Consider the following 20892-nt stretch of genomic DNA (forward strand, 5'->3'; position numbering starts at 1 on the left):
GAAATCTCATTACCCTATAAACTTGCAATGCATAAAGCGCTCGGATTTGCAACCCGCTTTACATGCATCAGTTTAAACATAAGGCTGCCTAAACCCGTATGTTCAATCTCTTTGGTAGACACAAAATGCTGGAGTAACTCAGCTGCACAGGCAGCATCGCTGGAGAGAAGGAATGGGTGACGTTTCGGGTCGAGACTCTTCATACAGATACAGATTCGTTACAGATTAGGAAATCTCGTTACTCCGTAAATTGGAAATGCACCAATGCCTGGATTTGCATCGTGCTTAACATTTAAACATGGGATTGGCTAAAACTGTAAATTTAATTTATTTGACTTGTCACCATCACAATGAATCTCGTTACTCCACAAGTGTAGGAATTAACTGTGCTGAAGCTGCTTTACACCGAAGATAGACACAAAATGCTGGAGTAACTCAGCGGGAAAAGGCAGCATCTTTGGAGAGAAATAATGGGTGACGTTTCGGGTCGAGACTTCTTCAGATTGAAAGTCAGGGGAGAGGGAAGCAAGAGGTATGAACTGACTTCTTCAGTCTGTCAGTCTATCTTCGTTACTCCATTAACTTGCCTAGATTTGCAACTTGCTTTCCGAGCATCATTTAAAAACGTGGGACCGTCTAAAATTGTCAGCTCCTTTCATTCGACTTGTCAGCAGCACAATGCAAAGACCAAATGAAGGGGGGAGTTTCTGGGTTGACAGCAGCGGCGCTTTTGCTGCCCGGGAGCGGAACGTTGACCCGGGACGTAGCGAGAGCCGCTGGAGGGGGAGGGGAGGGGAGGGCGGGGTGACGTCACAAAGCCACCGGGCAACCGGGCACCAAGTAACCCGCCCCACCCCCTCCCTCTCCATGGCAACCGGCGCCCTGGTTACCGGGGACTTTTAAATAACGAGCGGCTGCCAACGACAGAGCGGTGGCGATCGTCGTGACAGGAGGTTAGTGGGTGGCGCCGCCGCCGGCAACCGGGCGGTTTAACTTGGGGGGGGGGAGAGAGATAATCTATAGGCCTCTTACTCCGTAAGGGAAGCAGGCCGGAGCCTGGGCCTCGAGTGTCTTTCAACCTCTCCCGCCTCATATTTTCTCCGCCGTTTGATGGCCGAGCCGAGCCCCGGGCCGACGCCGCGATGGCCGGTGTCTTTCTTCGACGACGGTGGCCGGTTAAAGACACGAATAATCCGAGGCTTTTACTCGGAGGGACGAGGAGGGATTGACCCGCGGACATCTCGTCCGCTTGTGGGCGGGATGTCAGTCTTTTTCTCACGGAAAACACCCCCTCTGCCTCACTTTTTTTCGGGTTATTACTCTTATTTTTTTGTTATTTGGGGCGGAATTCACCTCTTCTGTCACACACTTATTTCTGTCACTGTTTTTTTCATTTGTTTCGCTATTGTTTTTGGGCGACGTTTTGATTTCGTCCTTCAGCGAGTCGAGCAGCGGCGGTGCTGGCCTTTACTGGGGCTGATGGGCACCTGGATCTGGGTGGTGTGCGGGTCGAAATAAGTTTATCTTGGGCATAGTCAGACACTGCGGGCCGAAGGGCCGGCTCCTGTGTACTGCGGTTGTTTTGTAACGGTGCAGGGGTGCTGGGCAACAGCGTCCCGACCCCGTGGCCAGCTGCTAACGTGCTTTTGTTTTATCCCCCCCGGCCGCAGCTTCCAGCTTGGTGACGGCCGGCGGACCGTTGGTTGATGCGGCCATTGTGATTATTTTCATCTCACCAAGACTCCAGGGTGACTGACGCCGGGGCTCTGCGGTCGTCGGCTGGCGGTGAGCATCTCACCGGACAGGGAGAGAGAGGCAAGAGCTTTTATGGTCATGTGCCCCGAAATGGGACAATGACATTCTTACTTGCATCGACACAACAGATATGTAAACATAACAACTTGTGCAAAACCCATAGTAAATAACAAAAAAAAGTTCAGTGTTCCGCTTTAAAACAAAATATAGATACAAGATACAAAGCATTTATTAACCAAGTATGTATGAACATACAATATATATAAAATTATATATATATATTATATTATACATATAAAAATATATAATTTTATATATATATATATATATATAAAATGTATATATAAAGAATAACGATATATATATATCCTTATTCTTTATAAACAGCACAAAAAGTAAGGAAAGTTGTGTTTGGTAGATTATTTCTTTGTTGTAACAATGCTTCTTGGCAATAAATCTTATACCGTTGGAAAGCCTGTTTATTTCCCTTTTAAATGGTGCCACATTTGTAAGGAACATGCATTTGTGGGATGAGCAGCAGAGCTGAGTATGTGGGTTGCGCCCATGAAAAATCTGCCAAATCTCTGCCAATGCCAAACAGCTTATTCTGCCATTGACTCTTGTTCGGTGTTGTTTGGTGGATTGGATGATTGAAGTCTGAAGAAACAAGACATATTGGCAATTTAACAATTTATTCATTTAATAAACAGGAGCCACAGTAGCGTGTGGAAGAACCATACACAGCCATAACAGCCTGGCACCTCCTCCTCATGCTGGTCACCAGCCTGGTCACACACTGTTGTGGGATGGCATCCCATTCTTGTCAGCACCTGGGGGTACCAGAAGCTCAAAACAAGAGTCAATAGCAACAGCAGAATAAGCTGTTTGGCATTGGCAGAGAAGATTTGGCAAATTTTTCATGGGCGCAACCCATATACTCAGCTCTGCTGCTCATCCCACAAATGCATGTTCCTTACAAATGTGGCACCATTTAAAAGGGAAATAAACAGGCTTTCCAACAGTATAAGATTTATTGCCAAGAAGCATTGTTACAACAAAGAAATAATCTACCAAACACAAATTTCCTTACTTTTTGTGCTATGTTTATATACATTTTTTTGTGCTATTGAGGTCATTAAACACTTCAACCTCCAAATAGACTCCAAACTATACAAACTTGGGGCATTACTTGTTTATTTGTCTGTGTGTGCGTGTGCATGGAAATACTGAACGCTGAGCTGCTTTGTTATTTATTATAATAGTATTATTACAACCCCATAATAAAGAAAAAAGTCCAGCATACATGTATATAGAACTTTTTTGTTTATTATAAACAACAAATTATTTAGCTTATTTATGCTAATGTAAAAAATCCAATATATATATCCAATATATACTGAACACTGAGCTTTTATTGTTATTTATTATAATAGTGTTATTAAAACCCATAATGAACAAATAAAATCCTATATATAATTGGACTTTTTTGTTTATTATGGGTTTTAATAACACTATTATAATAAATAACAATAAAAGCTCTGTTCAGTATTTCCATGCACACACATACCCACACACACACACACACACACACACACACACACACACACACACACACACACACACACACACACACACACACACACACACACACACACACACACATACACAAACAAATAAATAAACAATAATAGTGCAAAGTCAAAAATAATGGCCCAAGTCTGTATAGTTTGGAGCCTATTTGGAGGTTGTGTTTAATAGCCTGATGCTTGAAGGGAGGAAGTTGCTCCTGAACCTGGACGTTACAGTTTTCAGGCTCCTTTACCTTCTTCCCGATATCAGGGTTGAAGTAAGAGCTTGGCAAGGGTGGTTTGGCTCTCTGATGATGCTGACTTCCTTTTTGAGGCAGTGACTTATAGATCCCTTTGATGGTGGAGAGGTCAGTAACTATGATGGACTGGGCAGCATTCACCACTTTTTTCAATTTTCTTCGTTCCTACGTCCAAGTTATTGAACCACGCCATGATGCAACCAGTCAATATGCTCGTGGAAGTTCAAGAGAGTATTTGTTGGCATACTGGATTTTTGCAATCTTCTAGGAATGCACGATTAGGTGTGATGGTGTGTCTGTGTGTAAAATGCTGTGTTCCGGTAGTGCCATCATGCGATTAAACACCACTACCTCCTCCAACTGAGATCTGAACCACACAGACTGGGTGTTGTTTTTGAGTTTGCTCTATTAATGTTTGTTTTTAGAAATTGAACTTTTTTTGTTTATTATGATGTTTGCAGAGTACTAGGTTTACATACGTGTTGCGCTGCTACAAGTAGGAATTTTGTTGTTCCGTTTCAGGACATGACAACAAAACACTCTTGATAGAGAATGTGATGGCCCTTACACGGTCTGCACAAATTCACAAATAGCTTACTTCCACATTAAAACCTTCAACTTGTTTTGCTTGTCAACAATCTTTCCTATTGAGGACACTTTCTCCATAACTTTCCAGGTTTTTGGCAGATCATTAACTATATATTTTCCCCATGTAAACCATTTGACTTCATATCATATCATATCATATATATACAGCCGGAAACAGGCCCCTTCGACCCTCCAAGTCCGTGCCGCCCAGTGATCCCCGCACATTAACACCATCCTACACCCACTAGGGACAATTTTTACATTTACCCAGCCAATTAACCTACATACCTGTACGTCTTTGGACTTGTTCTGTACTTCCAGTAAGTAGGCACTGAATGTATATAGAAACATAGAAAATAGGTGCAGGAGGAGACCATACGGCCCTTCGAGCCAGCACCACCATTCATTGTGATCATGGCTGATCACCCACAATCAGTAACCTGTGCCCAACTTCTCCCCATATCCCTTGATTCCACTAGCCCCCAGAGCTCTATCTAACTCTCTCTTAAATTCATCCAGTGATTTGGCCTCCACTGCCCTCTGTGGCAGAGAATTCCACAAATTCACAACTCCCTGGGTGCAAAAGTTCCTTCTCCCCTTTATTCTAAGACTGTGGCCCCTGGTTCTGGACTCCCCCAAACATTGGGAACACGTTTCCTGCATCTAGCTCGTCCAGTCCTTTTATAATTTTATATGTCTCTATAAGATCCCCTCTCATCCTTCTAAACACCAGTGAATACAAGCCTAGTCTTCTCAATCTTTCCTCATATGACAGTCCTGCCATCCCAGGGATCAATCTCGTGAACCTACGCTGCACTGCCTCAATTACAAGGATGTCCTTCCTCAAATTAGGAGAGCAAAACTGTACACATTACTCCAGATGTGGTCTCACCAGGGCCCTATACAACTGCAGAAGAACCTCTTGGAGGCCAGTTCGTTGGATGCTTTCAAGAGAGAGCTGGATAGAGCTCTTAAGGATAGCGGAGTGAGGGGGTATGGGGAGAAGGCAGGAACGGGGTACTGATTGAGAGTGATCAGCCATGATCGCATTGAATGGCGGTGCTGGCTCGAAGGGCTGAATGGCCTACTCCTGCACCTATTGTCTATTGTCTATTGTCTTTACTCCTATACTGAAATCCTCTAGTTATTAAGGCCAACATGCCATTAGCTTTCTTCACTGCCTGCTGTATCTGCACGCCAACTTTCAGTGACTGGTGTACAGACATCCAGGTCTCGCTGCACTTCCCCCTGACCTAACCTGACACCATTGAGATAATAATCTGCTTCCTTGATTTTGCTGCCAAAGTGGATAACTTCACATTTATCTACATTATACTGCATCCACAGGAACTGATCCTGAATCTATTGAACATTGGAAAATGATCACCAATGCGTCCACTATTTCTAGAGCCACCTCTCTGAGTACCCTGGGATGCAGACTACCAGGCCCTGGGGATTTATCAACCTTCAGTCCCATCAGTCTACCCAATACTATTTCTCGCCTAATGCAAATTTCTTTCAGTTCCTCTATCCCCTTAGATCCTCTGTCCTCTAGTACTCCTGGGAAATTGTTTGTGTCTTCCTTAGTGAAGACAGATCCGAAGTACCTGTTCAACTCTTCTGCCATTTCCTTGTTACCTCCCATCTCTGCCTTCAAAGGACCTACATTTGTCTTTGCTAATCTTTTTCTCTTAACATATCTAAAGAAGCTTTTACTGTCCTTCTTTATATTCTTGGCCAGCTTCCTCTCGTATTCCATCTTTTCAGCCCGTATTGCCTGTTTTGTTGCCTTCTGTTGTCCTTTGAAAGTTTTCCAATCCTCTGGCTTCCGGCTACTCTTTGCTGTGTTATACATCTATTCTTTTAGTTTTATTCCATCCCGAACTTCCCTTGTCAGCCACGGTTGCCTCCTACTCCCCTTAGAATCTTTCTTCCGTTTTGGAATGAAATGATCCTGCATCTTCCGGGTTATGCCCCAAAATTCCTGCCATTGCTGTTCCACCGTCATTCCTGCTAGTATCCCTTGCCAATCTACCTTGGCCAGCTCCTCTCCCATGCCTTCATAGTCCCCTTTGTTCAACTGCAACACTTCCACTTCCGATTTAACCTTCTCCCTTTCAAATTGCAGATTAAAACTAATCATATTATGATCACTACCTCAAAAGCAGTTCCTTTACCTCGAGTTCTCTTATTGAAACTGGTTCATTGGACAACACTAAATCCAGAATTGCCTTTTCTCTGGTCGGCTCCAGTATAAGCTGCTCTAAGAATCCATCTTGGAGGCACTCTACAAACTCTCTTTCTTGGGGTCCAGAACCAACATGATTTCCCCAGTCTACCTGCATATGGAAATCCCTCCTCACCACAGTGGCATTACCTTTGTTACATGCCAGTTTTAACTCCTGTTGCAACTTGCACCCTACATCCGGGCTACTATTTGGGGGTCTGTAGATAACTCCAATTAGTGTCTTCTTACCATTACAATTCCTCACATCTATCCACAGTTGACTCTACCTCGTCAGTCCCTCTGTCACCCCTCGCAAGGGACAGAATTTCATCCCTCACCAACAAGAGCTACCCCACCTCCGCTAGTAACCAAAATTGCTGGCAATAGGAAGATGATTGGTAGAGGATTATGTGAAGAAAATATGAAATTAATACAGAGCATGAAAAGCATGTTACAAAGAGATACTAACACTATAAATGCAAAATATTAATATCCAGACAGAGCACTTTAATGTACAACTAGTACCTGCAGTATGGCCATTCAGGTAATGGAAATTAGTCTTTACTGCATTCACAAATCACATAAACATTTGAGATATACAATATAATTTTCTAATTGAATTCATATAGGGTTAATGTTTGCTTTACATTCAATTGATAGATCTTTAAACAGTTACCAACACAATAAGACCAAAATCTAAAAAGTACCATTAAAACCAAGTATTAGTGAACAGCCACAAAAATAGTCCGCTGAGTGTTCCCAGCATTTTCTGTTTTGATTTCAAATTTCCAGTATACAGTAAACTTTTTGCTTTGACTATTTAAATCCATTTCAGACATGGGGAAGAAAGTTAAATATAACTATACGTAGAGCTCAAGTCTTCACTGTTTGCAACTCCAAACTTTGTGCCATTTGCAAACTGACTAACCAATCCATCTACATTTTTGTTTATGATCACAAATGAACGTCCCAGCACCGATGACTGCGGAGCACTACCGGCCACGTAATGTGCGGATAGTTTTCTTTGTAATACTATTTCTAAGTCTGGAGTAAGATCTTGTGTAATCACACTATATTTCAAAACACTAATGACAAGAATGATTTAACCTTCTAATTTAGAAGGATGAGAGGGGATCTTATCGAAACGTATAAGATTATTAAGGGGTTGGACATGTTAGAGGCAGGAAACATGTTCCCAATGTTGGGGGAGTCCAGAACCAGGGGCCACAGTTTAAGAATAAGGGGTAGGCCATTTAGAACAGAGATGAGGAAAAACTTTTTTAGTCAGAGAGTTGTGAATCTGTGGAATTCTCTGCCTCAGAGGGCAGTGGAGGCCAATTCTCTGAATACATTCAAGAGAGAGCTAGATAGAGCTCTTAAGGATAGCGGAGTCAGGGGGTATGGGGAGAAAGCAGGAACGGGGTACTGATTGAGAATGATCAGCCATGATCACATTGAATGGCGGTGCTGGCTCGAAGGGCCGAATGGTCTACTCCTGCACCTATTGTCTATTGTCTATTGTCATAATTTCTTTAATTCTAATTTTCACAAATAGAATTCAAAAATACTCCCTTATCAAAATGATTGTTAACTTCTTTTAATCAATTTCCATTAATAAAATTTTCTTTGTCTGAAGCACTAGGCTGTGGAGGTTTGCACAGTTTAGGCTTGTAGATGCAATATTGTTCATAACATTTTCCAACACGCTGGGTTTTGATCCCATCTCCATTTTATGACTACGCAGTCTAGTCCATACAGACCAAACTCTCCACCATTTACACTTCACGATGTATCGGAAAAGCTGCCAACATAATCAAAGACTTGTCCCCCCCCTGTACATTCCTCCTATCTGCTCTCAGTGGACTTTGTACTTCATGCCATTAATCCTTTATCGTTTGCATGGAATAACAATAAGTTTGTTATTTCTAACTTTGCAAGTATTTTCTAGTGAACGCTGGTTGATATAAACTTCATTTTGTTGCAGAGAATTATCTCTTTGTATGGCGGATGTGTAGCTATAGGCCGGACATGTTTACACTCATGATGAATTGCTGCAGTTGGATCAAACGTCAACGAGAACCTGTCAGGTATGATTTAAACATATGATTCCTGTTAGCAATGAATTTTTCCATTATACGATACGATATGATAGAGCTTTATTTATCCCAGGAGGGAAATTGATCTGCCAACAGTCATAGAAACACAAAATACATGAAACATGAAATTAAAGCGATGAGTGGAAAGGATTGGGGATGTGCAGGGTGGGGGGAGGGGAGTCGAGTCAGTCTCAGTCTACCCCACGACAGAAGGGGGAGGCGTTTGATAGCCATAGGGAAGAAGGATCTCCTGTGGCATTCTGTCCTGCATCTTGGTGGAAGGAACTGTTGCTGAAGGAACTCCTCAGGTTGACCAATGTGTTATGGAGGGGGTGAGCTGTATTGTCCAGGATGCTCCGCAGTTTGAGGAGATTGCACCTCTCCAAGACCACCTCCCATTAATCCAGCTCCACCCCCAGTTTGTTAATCCTATTGGCGTCCGCAGCCTTCGCCCTGTTGCTCCAGTACACGACAGCGAAGAAGATGGCACTGACTACCGATTGGTAGAACATCTGCAGACTTTGAAGGAGCAGAGCCTTCTCAAAAAGTACAGCCGGGTCTGACCCTTCTTGTACAGGGCCTCAACATTCCTGGACTAGTCCAGTTTACTGTCCAGGTACACACCAAGGTATTTATACTCGCTGGTAAACTGCACATCCACACCATTGATGGAGACAGGGGACAGGGGTTTGACTGGATGAAAAGAAAATATATGAATTTCAACTGGGTTTGAAAATTTCCCTTGTGTATGACAATTTAAATGTAATAAAGGAAAGGATGTTTCAAAACTAACTTCCTTCAAAGGCAAGGACTGGTTTTCAAAACTTTGTATAACAATGATCCCTATCTATATGTAAGACAGAAACATAAATTGTACAGTCAAATCAAAAGAATTCAACCATTTCTAATGTTAAATGTTTAATAATCCATTTGTGTACTTCAATATTTTTAATGCTTTAATTTATGTAATATCCATGTACATTTGCTTAAGCTTAGTCTATTAACATTGCTTAAATGTCTGCTAAAGGCAAGTGGATATCAATGAAGATAAGTATTTATTTATCTCTTATCTAAGGATATTAGCATCTGGTAGCCAAGATATGTTAAAAAAGTATTGTGAATGGTGATAATAAATAATGTGTGTTCTATTGTCTCTTTGTTATTTTTGTAACTCTTAAAATCAATGGGTTTTTTTTGCATTAAATTTGTCAGTGCAGTGAGAAACATTTTTTGTGGATCGAATGCCACAATTTATCTTCCTCCTTTCCTTCCTTCCCTCCAACTGGTACAGATTTAAGCTTGTCTTGTGTTGCCTTGCCCCTGAAATGTATAGCAATACATTATTGCCAATTCGGCCTCGTCCAGTGTACAGCTGAGCCGTGGCATGTTTCTAACAGCCTTTCAGAAAGCAAAACTCTCATCGGTTTTCCCTACTGTCAAGTCAGTAAGAAAGTTTACATTTGTCTGGTTGTCAAAGTTCTTTGAAGCTTATTTGAATTATTTTAATAATTCAAAGAAGTTAATTAAAAATAGAAAAAAACAACATAAACAAAGTAAAGAAACCAAATTTTATATTTTATTTCCAGGATAGGAATTTGGGTTCAGTTTATTGGGGATTTCCCATTTAGACTTGTTTTGGTTGATTTTGTTCTTCCTTGCAGTGTTGGGGAATTTCAGTCCAATTTGCCACTGCCTCTAATATTTGTTTATAATTAAATATAAACTTCAGCCCAATATTTTTTTGTTGGCTCAGTTGATATTCAGGATTTGTGATCCATTGCTGAAGTTCTATCCCAACAGTTCACCAAATATATTAATAATAACTGGGCTTCTACATAGTAAATACTTTCCCTGTAATGCTATTTTACAAAGCAAAAATATAATTTGGGGAATTTCTGATTATCATGTCTCTAAGTGAAATATGTCATGATAAATATCAGTTAGGTGGGATCACTGGCAAATTACTTATGCAGAATAATTAATCTTGCCAGTTCCATTTGCCTTTTGACTTTTTGAGGATTGGTAGTTTAATAGTTTCTTGAATTTTATTTATTTCGTTCAACATGTGGCGGGTGTTGGAATTGACAGAATGTTGATAAATCCGCAGTTGGACGGGTAATCGTTGTTCGGAGCAGACTCGGTGGGGCTTGTTTCTACACTTTATCTCTAAACTAAATCATCACATCCACAAAAAATAATCTTTTACAGTCCCTTATCCTACACTTTCCTTCCAGCCAAACCCATAAAGTCGCCTCTGCTTCTTTTGTGGGTCCTGATCTGTATTTATCTTATTGTTGCAAGGAATGTTCTTTTATTGTTTCTGGCTGATTTCTACATATGTTTCTGATGATGCCTAAAATCAATTCTTCATTTATTCACAGACCCTTAACAAATATTGAATACTCAGTTAAAGTTTTGTCCCTTTGGTTTGCCATGTGGTTTGCTCCTTGTAATGTGCCAAAGGGCACATATTTTGTGCTCTTTTGGAACCATGCAACAGAATTACTGCAGTGGTGGGAATGTGATTCTGAAAAATGATTTTATTGGTAAACAATTTATAATTTCACCATTTTCCGAGCTCTGCACTTTAACATTTGGTTCACGCTTATTGTTGAATGAATGGAATAATTGTTCGCAATTAATGTAATGTGTTCATTTCACAGGAAAATAACACTCGTGCTGTTGGGTTTGGATAATTCTGGAAAAACAGCAACTCTAAGAGGGATTTTGGGAGGTAAGGAATCTCTGAAAGTACAGTGAATTGTAAATCTCTGCTTCTGTTGTAGATATTAAAACAGTAAAGTTGACTCAAAGTTTTGCCAAAATGCCGCGTTTTGCTACTAATACTCAGAATTTAATTTTAATCACATAATTGCATAATTATGTTATAGAGGTGGCATTACTTTCAACTAAGAAAGGTCTTACTTGCACAGATGGAAACCTGTATGATAAGTTTATTAGATCATTGGGATGTCAAGATATTTTTATTTAATGATCATACAATACATACACTTAGCATCTTGTGATCAGCACATTACATTTGGATTCTGCAGTCTGATCTGCTTTGAATCACCATAGAAAACCATGGCGTCTTGTTCACATATAGCTACTTCAATGCGGGAAATAAGTAATGCATTATGAAATCCACATTTCTAGAATTTGTAGGTTCAAGTGCTGCTCACGACAGCTGTTACCACAAAATTTAATTTTGGTTACAAAAAAAAATCAAGAACATTGACAGAGGGAGGTATGAAGATGAAAGTTGAGAATTTTCTTTGCATGAGCACTTTGGGGGAGGGGGGGGGGGGGGGAGAAAAAGACAGCTGGAGTAATAATATAATGAAGCAAATAAGTAATGAAAACTAAATTCTGAGTATTAGAACCAAAACAAACCATGACTATTCGACAAAAAAACAGGAGATTGGCCTCCCCTGCATTTTACTTATTTGCAACTTTTTTTGCATATCTTTCACTCATTTGTTCTATATATCTCTACATCATTGTCTATATCTCATTTTCCTTTCCTGTGACTTTCAGTCTGAAGAAGGGTCTTGACCCAAAACTTGAATTACTCCAGCATTTTGTGTCTATCTTCTCAAAATTAGCTCTTTTCCATTCATCCCTGCAGAAGCAGCTGCCAGTACCCCTCCAGATGTAGCGGCCCCTGGTGGTGAGCCACACGAGGTACATCACCTTCGGCTCGTCAGAGGTCACAAGGTGCCCCGGGGGAGTATGGGTTTTGGCGCGCGGGCGGCAGATAAGTGAGTGGAGAAGAGAGTAAATCGGTGTGCAGTGAATTAAAATGGTGTCGGATAAACTTGGTCTGCTGCCTCGTTCTTGAACAGACAGCTCCGTGTCCGCTACATCTGGTGACCCCGACGTGATTTGAACATGCAGCCTTCTGATCTGTCGATTTCCTGGGCCACCGTGTGACGCAGCACGGTGCGGTGCCCTTACCAGACAGGGTGGAGGCCATTCGCCGGTTTCCATGGCCGTCCACAGTGCCGGGCCTGCAGGAGTTTGGGGACATGGTTCAATTTTACCACCGATTAGTGCCGGCGGCGGCAAGGATACTGCGGCCCCTATTCCAGCTGTTGTCGGGTAAGCGGCGGGACGTGCAGAGGACCGACGTCACCGTGGCGGCATTTGAAGGGGCGAAAGAAGCATTGGCTCGGGCGACGATGTTAGTGCATCCACGTGTCGACGCCCCTACTGCACTAACCGTGGATGCCTCGGACTCTGCGGTCGGTGGCGTGTGGGAGCAGTCTTTTGACGGTCACTGGCGGCCTCTTACCTTTTTCAACTGTCAGCTTAGTCCGGCAGAGTGTAAGTACAGCACATTCGACCAGGGGCTGCTCGCGGTTACGCATTTTCGGTATTTCCTGGAGGGCCGAGACTTCATCGCCTTTACCAACAATAAGCCCCTCACTTTCGCTAAGGTTGCGGATCCCTGGTCCGCTCGGCAGCAGCGCCAACTCACGGCAATCTCGGAGTTTACCACGGACATCCGCCACATCACCGGGAAAAGTAACCTGGTCGCGGACGCCTTGTCCCGCCCGGTGGTGGTAGCCGCTCTCGACATGGCCCCGGGAATTGTTTATTCTGCTTTGGCAGCAGCACAGCTGGCGGACGAGGAGATGAAGGCATACCAAACTGCCATCACGGGTCTGGTGCTCGAGGACGTTCCTTTGGGTCCCGCCGGTATCACCGTCCTGTGTGGCACCTCCACAGGGCAACCGCGGCCTTTTCCGGTGGCCTGGCACCTTCGGGTTTTCGATGCCATTCATGGTTTGGCCCACTCATCTATTCAGGCGATGGTGACGTTGGTTGCTGCAAAATTCGTGTGGCATGGGTCGCGGAAGCAGGTCGGTCATTGGGTCGGGACGTGCATTGCATGTCAAACATCGAAGGTTCAGCGGCACATCCGGGCGCAATACTTTGCAGTGCCTCGTTTTGATCATATTCACGTGGATATCGTGGGGCCGCTGCCTCCGTCCCGCGGCATCTCACATCTACTTACGGTGGTGGACCGCTTCACGCGGTGGCCAGAGGCCATCCCGCTCATTGACACCTCGGCCTTGTCCTGTGCACGTGCCCTGGTGGCCTATTGGATTGCCCGTTTCATAGAAACATAGAAAATAGGTGCAGGAGTAGGCCATTCGGCCCTTCGAGCCTGCACTGCCATTCAATATGATCATGGCTGATCATTCAGCTCAGTAGCCTGTACCTGCCTTCTCTCCATACCTCCTGATCCCTTTAGCAAAAAGGGCCACATCTAACTCCCTCTTAAATATAGCCAATGAACTGGCCTCAACTACCTTCTGTGGCAGAGAATTCCACAGACTCACCACTCTCTGTGTGAAGAAATGTTTTCTCATCTCGGTCCCAAAAGACTTCCCCCTTATCCTTAAGCTGTGACCCCTGGTTCTGGACTCCCCCAACATCGGGAACAATCTTCCCACATCTAGCCTCTCCAACCCCTTAAGAATTTTATATGTTTCTATAAGATCCCCCCTCAGTCTTCTAAATTCCAGCGAGTACAAGCCCAGTCTATCCAGTCTTTCCTCATATGTAAGTCCCGCCATCCCAGGGATCAATCTGGTGAACCTTCTCTACTCCCTCTAAGGCAAGAACGTCTTTCCTCAGGTTAGGAGACCAAAACTGCACACAATACTCCAGGTGCGGTCTCACCAAGGCCCTGTACAACTGCAGCAGAACGTCCCTGCTCCTAAACTCAAATCCTCTTGCTATGAATGCCAACATACCATTCGCTTTCTTCACTGCCTGCTGCACCTGCATGCTTGCTTTCAATGACTGGTGCACCGTGACACCCAGGTCACGTTGCATCTCCCCTTCTCTTAATCGGTCACCATTCAGGTAATACTCTGCTTTCCTGTTCTTGCCGCCAAAGTGGATAACCTCACATTTATCCACATTATATTGCATCTGCCATGCATTTGCCCACTCGCCTAATCTATCCAAGTCACTCTGCAGCCTCCTAGCATCCTCCTCGCAGCTAACACTGCCACCCAGCTTCGTGTCATCCGCAAACTTAGAGATGTTGCATTCAATTCCCTCGTCCAAATCATTAATATACACTGTAAATAACTGGGGTCCCAGCACTGAGCCTTGTGGTACCCCACTAGTCACTGCCTGCCATTCCGAAAAGGACCCGTTTATTCCTACTCTTTGCTTCCTGTCCGCCAACCAATTTTCTATCCACCTCAACACTGAACCCTCAATACCGTGTGCTTTAAGTTTGTACACCAATCTCCTATGTGGGACCTTGTCGAAGGCCTTCTGAAAGTCCAGATATAACACATCGACTGGTTCTCCCTTATCCACTCTACTAGTTACATCCTCGAAAAATTCTATAAGATTCGTCAGACATGATTTGCCTTTGGTAAATCCATGCTGACTTTGTCCGATGATTTCACCACTTTCCAAATGTAATGCTATCACATCTTTAATAATAATAATCCATTAATAACTGACTCTAGCATTTTCCCCACTACCGATGTTAGGCTAACTGGTCTATAATTCCCCGTTTTCTCTCTCCCTCCCTTTTTAAAAAGTGGGGTTACATTAGCTACCCTCCAGTCCTCAGGAACTACTCCAGAATCTAAAGAGTTTTGAAAAATTATCACTAATGCATCCACTATTTCTGAGGCGACTTCCTTAAGCACTCTGGGATGCAGCCTATCTTGCCCTGGGGATTTATCTGCCTTTAATCCATTTAATTTACCTAACACCACTTCCCGACTAACCTGGATTTCCCTCAGTTCCTCCATCTCATTGGACCCCCGGTCCTCCGCTATTTCCGGCAGACGGTTTATGTCTTCCTTAGTGAAGACAGAACCAAAGTATTTGTTCAATTGGTCTGCCATCTCCTTGTTCCCTATGACCAATTCATCTGTTTCGACTGCAAGGGACCTACATTTGCCTTAACTAATCTTTTTCTCTTGACATATCTATAAAAGCGTTTGCAGTCGGTTTTTATGTTCCTTGCCAGTTTTCCCTCATAATCTATTTTCCCTTTCCTAATTAAGCCCTTTGTCCTCCTCTGCTGGAATCTGAATTTCTCCCAGTCCTCTGGTATGCTACTTTTTCTGGCTAATCTGTATGCTTCATCTTTTGTTTTAATACTATCCTTGATTTCCCTTGTTAGCCACGGATGCACTACCTTTCCTGGTTTGTTCTTTTGCCAAACTGGGATGAACACTTGTTGTAGTTCATCCATGCGACCTTTAAATGCCTTCCATTGCATGTCCACCGTCAACCCTTTCAGCATCAATCGCCAGTCTATCTTGGACAATTCACGCCTCATACCCTCAAAGTTACCTTTCTTTAAGTTCAGAACACTTGTTTCTGTATCGACTTTGTCACTCTCCATCCTAATGAAGAACTCTACCATATTATGATCACTCTTGCCCAAGGGGCCTCGCACAACAAGACTGCTAACTAACCCTTCCTCATTACTCAATACCCAGTCTAGAATGGCCTGTTCTCTCGTTGGTTCCTCGACATGTTGGTTTAGAAAACCATCTCTCAAACATTCCAAGAAACCTCTTCCTCAGCACCCCTGCCAGTTTGGTTCACCCAATCTATATGTAGATTGAAGTCACCCATTATAACTGCTGCGCCTTTAGTGCATGCATTTCTAATTTCCTGCTTGATGCTATCCCCAACCTCCCTACTGCTGTTAGGTGGCCTGTACACAACTCCCACTACCGTTTTCTGCCCCTTAGTGTTTCGTAGCTCTACCCATATCGATTCTACTTCCTCCAAGCTAATGTCCTTCCTTTCCACTGCTTGAATCTCCTCTCTAACCAGTAACGCTACCCCACCTCCTTTTCCTTTCTGTCTATCCCGCCTGAATATAGAATATCCCTGGATGTTGAGCTCCCAGCCTTGGTCACCCTGGAGCCATGTCTCCGTAATCCCAACTATATCATAATCATTAATAACTATCTCCACATTTAATTCATCCACCTTATTACGTATACTCCTTGCATTGAGACACAAAGCCTTCAGGCTTGTTTTTACAACTCTCTTACCCCTTGTACGATTATGTTGAAAAGTGGCCCTTTTTGATTTTTGCCCTGGATTTGTCTGCCTGCCACTTTTACTTTTCACTTTGCTACCTGTTGCTTCTATCCTCATTTTACACCCCTCTGTCTCTCTGCTCCAGCTCCCATCCCCCTGCCACATTAGTTTAAATCCTCCCCGACAGCACTAGCAAACACTCCCCCTAGGACATTGGTTCCATTCCAGCTCAGGTGCAGACCGTCCTGTTTGTACTGGTCCCACCTCCCCCAGAACTGGTTCCAATGTCCTAAAAATTTGAATCCCTCCCCCTTGCACCATTTTTCAAGCCACGTATTCATATGAAATATCCTCCTCGGGGTACCGTGGGGTACCGCTGGACATCTTGTCCGACCGGGGTGCCCAATTCACGTCAAAACTGTGGTCCGCAATGGCTCGCCCCAGTCCAATGGGTTGGTGGAACGTTTCCACCGCCGTCTTAAGGACACTTTGAAGGCACGCCTCTCTGGTCCCAGCTGGATGGACGAGTTGCCGTGGGTCCTGTTGGGTTTCCGCACCGCCCCTAATGAAGACTCGCAATCTTCATCGGCAGAATTGGTTTACGGCTTTCCGCTCACCGTGCCCGGGGAATTTATTCCAACCATGGGCGGTCCCCAGGAGTCACCATCCTCCATGTAGGTCTGTCTGCGGGAGAGGATCGATGCCCTGTCCCGTGTCCCAACGTCTCGGCATGGGGTCACTCCATCATATGTGCCTCCGGCTCTCGCCGACAGCTCGTATGTTTTCCTTCGGCCCGATGCATACAGGTCGCCCTTGTAGCGATCGTATGAAGGTCCTTTTCAGGTGCTGCGACATGGGCCCACGACTTTTGTATTGGACATGGGGGGTCGGCTAGGGACAGTACCGGTGGCTCGCTTGAAACGGGCCCATTTGGACCTGAGCGAACCAGTACGGGAGGCCCAGCCTCGTCGTCGGGGGCGTCTGCCATCTCGGGTCCAACCTAATTTGTCCTTACAGGGCAGGCCCCTATTGCGCGGGGACGCTTTTGCGCCCGTCCGTTTTTCCGCCTCTGGTTCTGGGGGGGGGGGGGGGGTCATGTAGCGGCCCCTGGTGGTGAGGCACACGAGGTACATAACCTTCGGCTCGTCAGAGGTCACGAGGTGCCCCGGGGGAGTATGGGTTTTGGCGCGCGGGTGGCAGATAAGAGTGAGTGGAGAGAGAGTAAGTCGGTGTGCAGTGAATTATAGTGGTGTCGGATAAACTTGGTCTGCTGTCTCGTTCTTGGACGGACAGCTCCGTGTCCGCTACACATCAATACTATCAATTCGCACTGCAATACAATAGCTAGAACAAAGGGGAAGATACAAAGTGCAGATTATAGTTCTCAGCATTGTATTGCACCCAGTTCCATAGACAAAGTCCAATGTCCACTTTGGGATAGGGGTAAATTGGACAGTACCCTAGTTTATGGAAGGACTAATTTTACAGGAAATCTTGTCATCTAAGTAGGTTTCCAACGGAATTAATGATAGGTAGCTCCCGTCACAAATTCAGAAAACAGAATTTCTTGATGGCTGCAGGTGTAAGCCATACTGGGTGTTGGCTGCAAAATGGATTCACATTATAGGAGCCACTGATTTTTGATTTTGTATTAGGTGGACATTAAGAGTAAGTGCAACTGGCTAGATTGTCTTACGATATCGGACTCAATTTCAAGTTCTGCAACTTTATCTTGCTAGTTTTTACAGTAGGTGGCAATAATGAATTTATAAATCATTCTTTCCTTACTTTTAGCTTTATTGTACTTCTTAAACACAGTTTAGGGGACCAGATGCTATGGTTATCCCTGCACGGGGAAGATGGGGCACAACATTCCCGTCTATAAAAAGTCTCTAAACCAGACCTTTTAATTTTGCACTTCAGGGTCTCGTCTTTCGCCCCCCCCCCCCCCCCCCTCTAACATGCCTTGATGGAAGTTTGGAGAACTAGTTGCTCCAGCTTTTTGTGTCTAATGACTGCTTACTTCATATCCATTTAGACTGGTCATTTGAGTACAATTATTCAGATCAGAAATATTCTATCCCTTTTGTTTTTGAGACATTTGCTTTTGTTATTTATAACTCATGTGGACTCTGCTTGTCCAATTATCATTCCATCATAACTTAATTCCTCCTGCCTTTCAATCTTGTACACCTTCAATTTTGTTCTTTGCTCCCTTTTCTCATCCTATTTTTTCTTAAAACTAGTTACATGAACAGCATTTTCTAGTTATTTTGTACAGTGCTTTTAATATAGCCTAAACATACCAAGGTTTTTTAATAGGAGTGCTAATCAAACAGAAAATTAGCAATAAGCTGCTAATTTAATTGAAATTTAATGGTGAATGGACTTTAGAGTTGGGATAACCCTAACGTGTCTGGTAGTACAGAGAAATACAGACCTTCAACCTATCAATTCCATGCTATTAACCACTCATTTACATGAATCCTACATGAATCTCACTTTATTTCCTCCACATTCTCATCAACTCTTCCTCCCCCCCCCCTCCCCCCTGGATTCTATCATTCACCACACACGGAGCAATATATAGTAGCCAGATAATTTACCAACCTACTTTCCTTTGGGATGTGGGAGTGAACCAGAAACATTAACTTTGTTTCCATCCCTGCAGGCACTGCCGGTCCTTAAATATTTCAAGCTTTTTCTGTTTTGTTTTTAAATTTTGGGCATCTAGTATTTTGATTGTATTTTCTTTTTTTTTTTGCAGAATCAACAACAGATACAGAACCTACAGTTGGTTTTTCAAGAGCTGATGTAATGAAGGGCAAATATGACATCACCATCTTTGACGTGGGAGGTGGGAAAAATATCAGAAAGATTTGGAAGAGCTATTATGCAGATGCCTTTGGAATTATTTTCGTTGTGGATTCTAGTGACATTCGGAGAATGGCAGAAGTTAAAAGGGTTGTGGCTGAAGTAGTAGATGATCCTAGGATTGCTGGCAAACCCATCCTAGTGTAAGTATCTTGCCTGGTTAGTCGGAAGCTGATTCTCCAGCAGCTTAAACATCTGGCTAATATATTTTGCTTTTGTGAACTCCAGGATTCAAGAAAATCCAAGATTTTCTGTTCATTTGTAAGATCTTAGTCTTGGAGTATTATGATTAATGTATTGAATTTAATGTCAGATTTTAAAATTCGAGCTAAAGTAGATTTTCTCCACAGGAAAAGTGAACCTTTCCATTATTAAAGCTAGACAAAAAGTACTGGCGTAACTTAGGCAGCATCTCTGGAGAAAAAATGACTAGTCTGAAGACGGGTCCCGACCCGAAACGTCACCTATCCTTTTTCTCCAGAATTGCTGCCTGACCTGCTGAGTGACGCCAGCACTTTGTCTATCTTTGATATAAAGCAGCATCTGCAGTTCTTCATCTACTTTCTGTTATTATGTTGATGCCCATCTTTTAAAGTAAAACTTGTATTTTTCCTAATTAATTTCTTGATTATTGTTATGGTGAAATATCTACTCATTCCAGAATTTTACCAAATATATCACCGAGTACAGGAATATTTTGGCAGGGAGGAAAGAATGACACATACTTGAATATAACTCTGGCAAGTGTGAAGTGAAGCACTTTGGTAAGTCCATACAAGGTCAGGACTCTTGTAGAAACGAGAAACATTGGGAGCAGGTGTTCTCTTCAGCTAGAATGGCTTGTTTTTAAATGCTTGTTTTTTCTTATCGTTCTCTTTGGTTTGGAAAATCGTTCTCTTATCGTTCTCTTCATTGGTTTGGAAAATCACCATAGAAAATCATGGTGTCTTGTTCACATATAGCTACTTCAATGCGGGAAATAAATAATGCATTATGAAATCCACATTTCTAGAATTTGTAGGTTCATGTGCTGCTAACGACAGCTTTTTTTCGACAGCACAGTGCTGGAGAAACTCAGTGGGCCAGGCAGTATCTGTGGAAGAAATGGACAGGCAGCGTTTTGGGTCAAGACAACTTCTTCAGAAAAGGAGTTCTGAAGAAGGGTCCCCACCCAAAATGTCGCCTGCTGAGTCCTCAAACACTTGCGTTTTGCTCGATTCTAGCATTTGCAGTTCCTTGTGACTCTATCTCTCAGCTTTTCTTAATTAGCCCCTTATTATTTTTAACAACTTGCTGAATTTGCCTGTTAAATTGACTACAATAAACTATTTAACTAAAATTAACATTCTAGTTACCTTTTTAATGATTAATGTGATGAGCTTCAAACATCTCTGATATAGAATAAGGAATAATTTAAACTGTTCAATCTCATTCTATCTGGCACATAATTAATTGTTAAATTAAAAGAAAATATTGCC

At 43.1% G+C, this 20892-nt stretch overlaps 1 protein-coding gene across 4 annotated transcripts in view; it reads left to right on the forward strand.

The window, feature by feature from the left end:
• The first annotated feature begins 725 nt into the window (after positions 1-725).
• arl13b (ADP-ribosylation factor-like 13b) overlaps positions 726-20892 on the forward strand; it is a 59092-nt gene continuing 38925 nt past the window's right edge. For 2 of the 4 annotated variants that reach the window (XR_013547894.1, XR_013547895.1), the window contains exons 1-5: positions 728-953; positions 1671-1815; positions 8383-8485; positions 11158-11228; positions 19308-19557. Coding sequence is in view for 2 of the 4 variants with exons in the window: in XM_078409152.1 (XP_078265278.1) it covers positions 8406-8485; positions 11158-11228; positions 19308-19557 (401 nt within the window). In the remaining 2 variants the exon portion in view is untranslated. Of the gene's footprint in view, positions 954-1670; positions 1816-8382; positions 8486-11157; positions 11229-19307; positions 19558-20892 lie in introns of all 4 variants that reach the window. The other 2 variants (XM_078409152.1, XM_078409153.1) reach the window with 2 other exon arrangements.

The sequence above is a fragment of the Rhinoraja longicauda genome, chromosome 12 (genome assembly GCF_053455715.1).
Source record: "Rhinoraja longicauda isolate Sanriku21f chromosome 12, sRhiLon1.1, whole genome shotgun sequence".
NCBI classification, from domain to species: Eukaryota; Metazoa; Chordata; class Chondrichthyes; order Rajiformes; family Arhynchobatidae; genus Rhinoraja; species Rhinoraja longicauda.